This window comes from Nansenia antarctica, assembly GCF_963989245.1.
Source record: "Nansenia antarctica genome assembly, chromosome: 4".
Lineage (NCBI taxonomy): Eukaryota > Metazoa > Chordata > Actinopteri > Argentiniformes > Microstomatidae > Nansenia > Nansenia antarctica.
This window is the reverse complement of record NC_137689.1, coordinates 54945896-54955816: the sequence shown is the minus strand read 5'-3', so window position 1 is coordinate 54955816 and position 9921 is coordinate 54945896. Positions and strand designations below refer to the sequence as shown.

Sequence of the window (9921 nt, the reverse complement as noted above, 5' to 3'; positions counted from 1 at the left end):
CTAGACCCTTAACCCACTCACCCATCCCTCTCTCTCTGTCTCACATTCCCACTCACCCAACTCTCCTCGCTTCACCTCCCCCTCCTTTTTCTTTGTTCTGTGTTTGCACACACACACACACACACACACACACACACACAGACCATATTCACGTTTCAGTCTGTTTCTATTGATTAAGGCTTATCAATATCAACAAATCCAATTTGACTGAAGAGGTGAGGTGAAAACCTGCCTTTGTTGAGCTGCCCATTTTTTTTACCCTCCCTGACGAGAACTGAACATGGTCCCTCTGTTTCTCTGAGTCCAATTCAAGCTTTCATAGTAATCCCATGACGTTCTGCCTCATTGAGCCAAGAATGCCCAGGCTGGAGGGGTTCAGTACAGTACACCATGGTATTGCACTGGGAAAATAGAACTATCAAAGTACACTGGGCCACTTGTTTTAGATACAGTACACAGAAGACCGTGCCAATCCACACTGGCATGGCTGAGTACCGCTGGGAGGAGTAGAAGAAGCCACATGGGAGCCATTATTGCCCTGGTAGTCCACAATCTGGCACAGGGGACCAGAACCAGGCCTGCACGGCATGTGTCTGGGTACATGGTGGAAAAAGCCCTGCACCAAAACAAACTGATACACAAAGAAATCCCTTTCATGCTGGTCACCTTGGTGATTTCACTGCGGTGGTTTAGCGATTAGGACAATCCCAGCTGTGATCAAACGCAAGTTGTAGTAGCAGAAAGTCTGTCTGTCTGAGTCTGAGTGTTCAATTATTGACTTAATGGTGTTCTGTTTTGTTTCAATGTTGCCTCAGGAAGAGTATTTATCAGTTTGATGCTCTATGACGCACAGGGATGTGAGTTTTTCTTGTCATCTAGTTGACTATGCCCTATTTGATCGTTCCCAACTGTTCTGTATTGCGTAATGTACAACATTGTGACAATGTATCTATCATGTGTATTCGGAGGGCGATGATGATTGTGTACCAGACCATGTGAAGGAGTGTGATTTGTTCACTGTTAGCCAATGGGATAGACTGTGTATCAAACCATGTGAACAGCTGTGATCACACCTCAGGCTGTGTAGCACTGTAGACCATTAGTGGGAGTATAGTTATGTCTCAGGGAGTGTGTTATTGTGCTTTGGAACACATGTAGGAGGAGTGTGATGGTGTTATATTGTTCCTTATGATAAATAGATCTCCAAAAGGAAGTAGGAACACATGTGGGAAAGTGGACATCCTTGAGAGGGGAGGGATAATTTGGGTGACCGTGTTTGAATGTTAAGTCATGGATGACATGCAGATTTAAAAAGCATTCCTTTGTTTAACCCAAACCATTTGAAACCGGAACCTTTATTTCCTGCTTGGAGGTATAGGGGCAGAAAGATAATGTCTTTTACAGACAGACGTTGTCATTTCAAAAGCGCGGTTCAGGAAATGAACACATTTCTCCTCTGGAGAACTCTTAGCTCAGAGTAAAACTGTATTCCGCTCTGAAGCTTCTTCTCTACTCACAGTTCTAGATAACAGATATTACATACAACTCTGATTAGACGTAGAGGTTTCATACATTGTTTATTCAGTAGTTTGTTTGACTAGAAACAAACAAAAGGGATACACTCTCTTTGGGTGGGGAGTAGAGAGGCTGTAAATCATTAAAACATCAACATACTCTGACAGCCCCCTGCTAGGGAGAAGTCAACAGGCCTTACTGAAATGGGGTGTGTAATTGTGTGTGTGTGCGTGTGTGTGTGTGTTCGGGGGGTATGGTGGAGTAAGGGTCTCAGCCCCAACTGTGTGTGCCAGACTAAGCTAGGTGCGAGCTAGTCTATTGGTTAAGGGTACAGTATGGGATGGCTGCTTAAACCTTTCCCTCAAAACCACCATCCCTCCTAAACAGTATTTATAGCATTACCCAACCAAAATGAACCAATCAACAATCTAGGAGGATTATTAAAGAACATACAGCATTCTTTCCTCCAAAGTTTATTCTCCCTGCAAAGTGCAGTGCTTGTTCTTTACAGAAGGTTGTGTAAAAGTGGTGCCATACAGTGGGCATGGTGTGTGTGTGTGTGTGTGTGTGTGTGTGTGTGTGTGTGTGTGTGTGTGTGTGTGTGTGTGTGTGTCTGTGTGTGTCTGTGTGTGTTTGTTTGAGAATGGAAACCAGGTGTTTTTGTTTTGTCCTCACCCAGCTCGGTGTGCTTGAGAGAACAGTGTGAGCTCAGCAGGAGCCTTCACATCAAACACCCTAGTAATGGAGAGGAAGCTCATTGGGCTTGGTCAGGGATCCTAACAAATGGTGGCAATTTACACAACAGGCTGTAAAGCACGGCCCCTCCAGACCAGTCATTTTTTACAAGATGTTAAACAGGGTAAGAGGACAGGGTCTTCGGTTCACAGGAAAATAATGTAATGTAAAAGGCCTGACTGATTTCATGTCAGAGCAAGCTTGTGAAAAAAGACTCTGACAAAATGTCAGGGCTGACAGACAGACAGACAGACGGACGGACAGACAGACAGACAGACAGACAGACACACACACACACATAAAGAAAAACTATTGTGAGGTCACTGCATTCCTGTAAAACGATTCTGGAGGAGAGTCAGCTGAGATTAGGTCTGGCTACCTCAACACCAGCTTGGAGGATAATAGGGTGAACGTATAAACACTTACAATACAGTGATTCATTTCCCATGGAAAAAGCTATGAGACAATAAACAGATGCTGCACTTCACAGTATAGATTCCCAACTGACTTGGGCCAACAATTGCATTAGTGGAAGACTCCAGTCTTGAGTGACTGTCTATACATGGGAAACTCAGGCAAACATTGGTTCAACACACACAGCCCTAGGGAGAGATATTTCAGTAAGGAATATTTGTTTAAGTTAGCCATATTCCTTATTGAAATATCTCTCCCTCGGGCTGTGTGTCTGGGTCTTGTAATATCTTATGATTCTCTTGCACGCACACATTACCAACCGGGATCAAATCAACATGTATCAATCAACACATAATGAAGCAAAAGGCAAGTGAGACCACAGAGACCCATGGAGCTGTGAGGAGTGAAGTTTAATGGAGTTATTAGTCATGTCAGAGTTCAAACAGTCAGATAGTTTAGGACAAAGAATACAACCAGAGCCACTCCTTTGGTCATATACCATCTAGAACAATTATTCCATACTACACATACTACACAGACCATCAACTACCACACTATTGGCGGCTACTGTCATTCTACACCAGATCACAACATATTTTGTTTACAGTATACATACACTGTTTTTTTTCCAACACCCACCTGACATTGTCCATTTGTCCTGACAAAGAGATGAGTTTTATCTCTTTGTATCTCAACACTCATCGTTGTCTCTGTTGCTTTTGTTCATTGAGATCAGTGTTACATTGAGATCAGTGTTACATTGAGATCAGTGTTACATTGCAAGGAGAGTAAAAGTGACCTCAGTCTGAGTCACTGGACACGGCAGCACCTGTCCCCTCCCTGGCCCTGGGACAAGCACAGGCAGGGACGTGCTGCTTGACTGACTGACAGACACACAGACTGCTGCTGGGTGGACAGACAGACAGACAGACAAACAGACACACACAGACATAGAGGTTACAGAAAGGCTGGGTCCTAGGTCACCCCATGACGGGGAGAGAGGGGGGCAACAGACGTCATGTGCAAAAAGGGCTGCAATCCCATTGGCCTGCTGTTAGCAAATGAAAGCGTCACAGGGTGCTGGTTGTAGAGGCAGCCAATCGCTTCCCTATGTAGATCCTGATAGAAGGCGAGAGAAACAACACATCTAATACTGAAAACTTGTGTATATGTAATCGCTATATATAATATTTCTACTACCGGTACTATGCAAAACTGCACAAAATGTGTGCATGTGTGTGTGTGTGTGTGTGTGTGCGTGTGTGTGTGAGTATGCGTGCGTGTGTGTCTTACCCTACTCCCAGTGTGAGCAGGTGTGAGACCAGCAGTGAGGGGATGAGGATGAGGAGAACATCAGAGGAGAAGATCCCTCTCTTCATCACCACACTCTTCCTGAGAGAGCCTGACTGCTTTGGATGCTGGAACACAAACTCCCTGAGGAAGAGAGAAAGAGAAGCAAGAGGAACACATTCATAAAATGTTTCTTCAGGGTGCATTGATTATCAATGAAAATGATGACTACAAAAACCAAAGGCACCTCATGAGTGCAGATAGTTAATTCAGCTCTAACACAGATACATTCACAATGGCATGGTCTTATAAAGCAGCTAAGGTGCTTTACTGAGTGCAGCTTCAGGTTTACTTTGGAGGAAGGTTCTCAGGTCGACTGGACCAGTCCCAAACCCAGTCAGAGTTGAGCTGCCTCTCCCCTTCCTCCTCTGACGACTGAGAGAGAAACAGTTGAAGAGAGAAGAGGATGGAAGAGTAGATTAAAATAGAGGAGGGAGTGATAAATGTGCATGCAAAATGTGTGTGCATGTATGTATGTGTGTGTGTGCGTGTGTTTGTTTGTAATACCTGTATGGTGACACAGTCTGTACTGCTACTGTCATGCTCGCTGGATGGACGTGGAGAACCACTGGTTTGTGGTGTCACCACCTGAGGAGGACTAAACAAAGACACGTAATGTCAATTAAATATCATCATTACTTTAACACAAGAACAGAATAAACTATTTAGAATAATCTATAACACAAAGGCCTAGACACACACACACACACACACACACACACACACACACACACACACACACACACAGACCTGTCTTTACTCCTCTCACACTCGAGCTGTGCCTCCAGCAGAATTCTCTCTAGCTCCCCCTGGAGGGCAGAGGAGATTGCGTCCTGTTGTCCTGTCGGACTCTCCCTGCGTGTCACTACTGCCACCAGCTCCTCTACCTCCACCCAGGACCCTGTGTATCACAGCAGCAGCAGCACACACAACCCCAGCGGTCCGTCAACAAGATGCCCTCGCAGGTCACACAGCAGGACACCATTACCAGTAGAACCAGTGCCAGAGACTGGAAATGTATCAAGGCTTTTATAACACACAATTATGAGCACGAAATTAGAAGCTGCATGCTGTGATGGAGGCTGCATGCCCAGTCTGTCTGTTGATATTTTTCTCACGTCTGATCTGTTTAACATAGAATCCCAAGATATACAGACCCTCTGAAGGGCAAAACTAACTCCAGGTGCTTAATCGGTGGTGTGCCAACAGCGTGTGCCAATATCCCTCTATTATACTTGGGATCAATCTAAGATTACGGATCAAATAGATCTGTCAGGGAGATTTTGTTTTCCAAATCTGTTGTCCAATCAAAGGTCAGGCCAGGTCTATGTTGTTGCAGGGTGCCATATGGTGCTTCCTGTAAGCAGACAGACAGAACGTCCTGAGATGACATTAGACGTCCTGAGCCGACATTAGACGTTCTGCAAGCAGCCTATAGTGTCTGAGGGAGGAGTGACTTCAGGACACCCGTCCATCACTTTGTTGTTGTGGTGTTTGTGTTTCCCGGTGGTTCCTTGTGTTAGCATGAGCACACAGCAACACACACAAACACACCAAGGGAGCCAGCCGAACTGTTTACATAAACTCTTAATTACGTTAGAGATTAGCCATTCACTCCCTCCTCCTCTTGATTCTTATCATTTTCTCTCTCTCTTTTCTCTCCAACTCTCTCTCTGACTCTGGGATAGCCTACATTTCAAAATATCCTCACTTGCTTTCTATATCAACACCATTGTCATCTAATCCTCATTTGATCTGTTTTACCCCCCTTTTCACTGCTTCTGCACTGAGTGGGGGGAGGAGAGGAGAGGAGGGCAGAGTGGGGGGGAGAGGAGAGGAGGGCAGAGTGGGGGCGGGGGAGAGGAGGGCAGAGTGGGGGCGGGGGAGAGGAGGGCAGAGTGGGGGGGAGAGGAGAGGAGGGCAGAGTGGGGGGGAGAGGAGAGGAGGGCAGAGTGGGGTGGAGAGGAGAGGAGGGCAGAGTGGGGGGAGAGGAGAGGAGGGCAGAGTGGGGACGGGGGAGAGGAGGGCAGAGTGGGGGGGAGAGGAGAGGAGGGCAGAGTGGGGGGGAGAGGAGAGGAGGGCAGAGTGGGGGGAGAGGAGAGGAGGGCAGAGTGGGGGTGGGGGAGAGGAGGGCAGAATGTGTGTGTGTGTGTGTGTGTGTGTGTGTGTGTGCGTGTGTGTGTATATGGGAGAGGAGAGGAGGGCAGAGTGGGGGTGGCAGAGTGTGTGAAGCCAGAGTGTGGTGTGGGGGAGTGGGGAAATTGTGCCATTGCCCTAGATTTTCCCCAGAGAGGGAGAGTTATGACATAACAGCAACTGCCTGGCAGCCTGATTCTTTATGTGGCCTTGACCAGTTGGCAGTGGTGGCCTTGACCAGTGGCAATGGTGATCCATGGTGCAACCCACATACAGGACGGTTTATGTAATAGTTGCCAATTGCGGCCTTGAAAAAAAAAGCCTTGATGTGTTGCTGTACTATTGCTTAGTGCTGAATGATGCCCTAATTGTGGCATTATGACCTTCTAAAACAATAACCATGTTCCCTATACCCCATGTTGTTTAATCTATGAACATATAACAGACAACATCCCCCGTGTGCTAGCCTATATAAGCAAACAGTGAGCTATAAGTGTCAGGAAATCTCCTTGTCCTAATTGGCTTACTGAGATACAAACAGGTGTGTCATGAAATCCGTTTACATATTGACAGTGGCAACAACAATGACAACTAAATCTGACCTGCTTTTTCTCTCCAACATGCCCTTATAGGCACAGTGCTGCTTACCCATGTTGTCATTCTGCAGTGATGGAACTGCTCATATGTAGTACATATCAAAGATGAAATATGTCACCGCATAAGCAGCATTATTAATAATTGTATATGATGATAGGAAATAATACGAACTAAGATAATCATTCATGGGTCAAACATCCTGTTTTCCAGATAGCCCATAGAGATAGTTGTTGTATCATAGTTTCACTATGTAAACATAGAAAAGGTCTACAGAAAAAGGTGAGAAGGTGACAGAGAAGGATCAGTTGTAGAGCTTGTTTAAACATTAGTGGCCCACAGATCAAGAAGCCAATGAATTGCCCTAACCATTGAGTAACCATTGACACGACTACAATAACATACAATTATTGTTTGAAACCAAATAAAGAACCCCCTAGCTCCATCTCCCATAGGCTCCTGCAGCTCTTACCGTACAGCCCGTCCTCTGGTGTTTCCGAACCTGACAGAGACATCATTGGAGATCGAAAAGTGAAGCAGAAGTTCGGAGAGATGCTGGCACTGACAGGGACAGGGACAACCAGGTGACAACAGTTGACTCCCTTTCTGTATGTCTTTCTCATTCACTGTGTTGGTCAGCGCTGCGTTAATCCGAGCCATCCCTCCCCCCCTCTCCCGTTATCCATCCATCCCCACGTGTTAGAGAAGATGTCAACACAACAGGCTAAAAACCCAACAGCACAAAGAAGGCATTAACTAAACAGTAAAGTATAGTGTCTGACAATAGGCTTAGTCAATTAGGAGTAGATTAATTGACAGTAGGCCTAGCTTCTTGTATTTAGACAATGAACGCACTAACAATAAATGTGGTGCATCTACATACTAATTGGCTTTCATTTTTCTGGAGAATCATATAAATCATCTCAAGTTATTATTTGTCATGCCATTCATGCATGCCATTGTTTTAATCAGTATAATTATGACTTTTCCTCTTTTGTCGGTTGTAAATTAACCCTATGGGCAGTGAAGGTCTGGTTCTACGTTTTTCACCTTGCTTTTTGGCATTAATTAAAAGCACACACAAACACGCTGCTCTTGGGTGAGGGGAGAGATACACTACATCGCTAATGAACTGTGTCCCACAACAAGAGGAATGTTGATTAGGCAAATGTCGGTTTTGGTATTCAATAATACCTCCTCTGTTGTTTTGATTACGCAATCGGTCCAGCAGCTCTCTACAGACAACATCGCCACCTGGCGGTTACAACTCTCAAAGATGGTTTTCACACCATGGCCTATATTGCTTATTTATTTTTTCTTCCAAGACCGCTATGCCAACTAAGTAATATCACAATGTTTGATGAACAAATGAATGCAATAGCTATTGATCATCACTTCCTACAAATCCAGCTGTCACAATCGGGGGGCTGTCATGAGAGCATTTAGAGGCTGAGGAACAATTCCATTATGGTGTCCTCCTACTTTGTCCGTCCCCCATTGGCCTTAAAACCTGGCGCCATCCAACAGTATCTCCTGAGCCAAGAGTATGATATTGTCTTTCACAAACTATTTCTTTGCCTGTTTTTTATGTTAGTTAACTTTGTTTCTCCTCTGACCTCCAGCTCTGGTCTGGAACAAACACAAACACAGTCTGAGAAAGTCATTACAAGCTACAGAAACAAAGAAGAAGCCATTCATCAAAGGAGCTTAGATCTTTGACAAGGTTCTTAGACGGAGCTGAGAGGAGGGGGATGCAGGATACCTGCTCTTAGGGTCCAGTAAACGACTGTCCATCCTGCTCATCCATCATGCTTTAGCGTTTCAAGATGGCAAAAATAATAAAAACCTTTTCAGGTAATGGCCACGGTTAGATCTCCCCATTAGGCATGTCCCCTATTCTACAAGACTGCATTAGGAAATGATTGATGACTTGATCTGAGTCTGCACTAAAGGCTCTGCTTAAAATTCGCTTTTGTATCTAGGCAGAGACGTGGAGTTGATTAATGACTGCCAATAAAACGAGTGGTGTTCCTCTGTGGCTCTGTGGAACCTGTGAAAACAGGATCTGATTGGTTGCACCAGGGAGCCCTTGGATGAGTGTGTGATAAATAATAATTACAGTTCCTAGGCTCACCCCTAGAGGCCAGCTATTGACTTACATGGAGGAGAGAGACTGATCTATTCTACACACTCAAACTGTGTGTTTGTGTTAGTAAACAAGCAACAATGGCATCCTACTCCACTTTGTGGAATCAGCTAGTTACTGCAATTAATGAATCAAATGACGTGTTGCTGTGTGTGTTTATTTGAGTTCTGGCTTAATGAAGCTGTTCCCAGGGGTGACACTGACGTGCCTTCTTCATTATATCCTGAACATTCTGACAGGCATTCTGGAACAGATAGTGCAGTGCCGTTCTCTGGTGTCAATGTACATTTGGCTCTGAAATTAGAGCATCTGAGGAGCGATAGATAACAAGAGGTACAGGGAAAGTGAGAGAGTGAGAGAGAGACGAGAGATAAGACAAGATAAGTAATCAGGGCTGATAACATGGGATGAGATCTGTCTCTACCCATTCTGCCTAGCGCTCCCAGGCATTTAGGTGGATATACCTTATCTCCTCCTCCCCTCCTAGTCAGACCTCTACACAGTGGCCTACACTGTTAGCCCCAGGTGGTGCAGGATTGATGAGGCCATCCAACAATACAAGAACATTGCTTGAATCAATTGGTTCTAGAACCTAGACAACCCCCTTGAAAAAAAAAAAAATGTCCTGCCCTTTAATGTAAAACATAGACGGAATAAACCCCTGAGCGTGAAAGGATAGAACAACATTAGATATATCCTGTGTGGCAAGACATCACACACACACACACACACACACACACACACACACACACACACACACACACACACCTCATTAGAAATTGCTGCCAAGGCCATATATCTGAAGCATCACTTATTATTCAATACGCTCTACACAGAACAGCTTTTAACCTCTATCCTCTATCAGCAGTGTGTTTGTTAGTGTGCCTTTGTCTACACACACTCTTTTTCCTGGTTTTGCTCCTGTTCATATGTGAACCATATCTGCTACCTACCTGTACTACTACCTGTATTCCTACCTCTATTGTTCTCCCTCTTTTCTTCAAGGCTCTTTCCCTGTATGACCTTTCTCC

General features: G+C 45.0%; 1 protein-coding gene across 1 annotated transcript; it reads right to left on the bottom strand.

Moving 5' to 3' along the window:
• Nucleotides 1-3734: 3734 nt before the first annotated feature.
• LOC308156411 (BCL2/adenovirus E1B 19 kDa protein-interacting protein 3) lies at nucleotides 3735-7259 on the bottom strand (the record flags this gene model as incomplete). Its single annotated transcript, XM_080529749.1, has 6 exons — nucleotides 3735-3783; nucleotides 3958-4098; nucleotides 4307-4389; nucleotides 4522-4612; nucleotides 4765-4915; nucleotides 7217-7259. 6 exons carry the CDS (start codon nucleotides 7257-7259, stop codon nucleotides 3735-3737), a joined length of 558 nt encoding a protein of 185 aa, XP_080385875.1.
• Between the last annotated feature and the right edge of the window lie 2662 nt (nucleotides 7260-9921).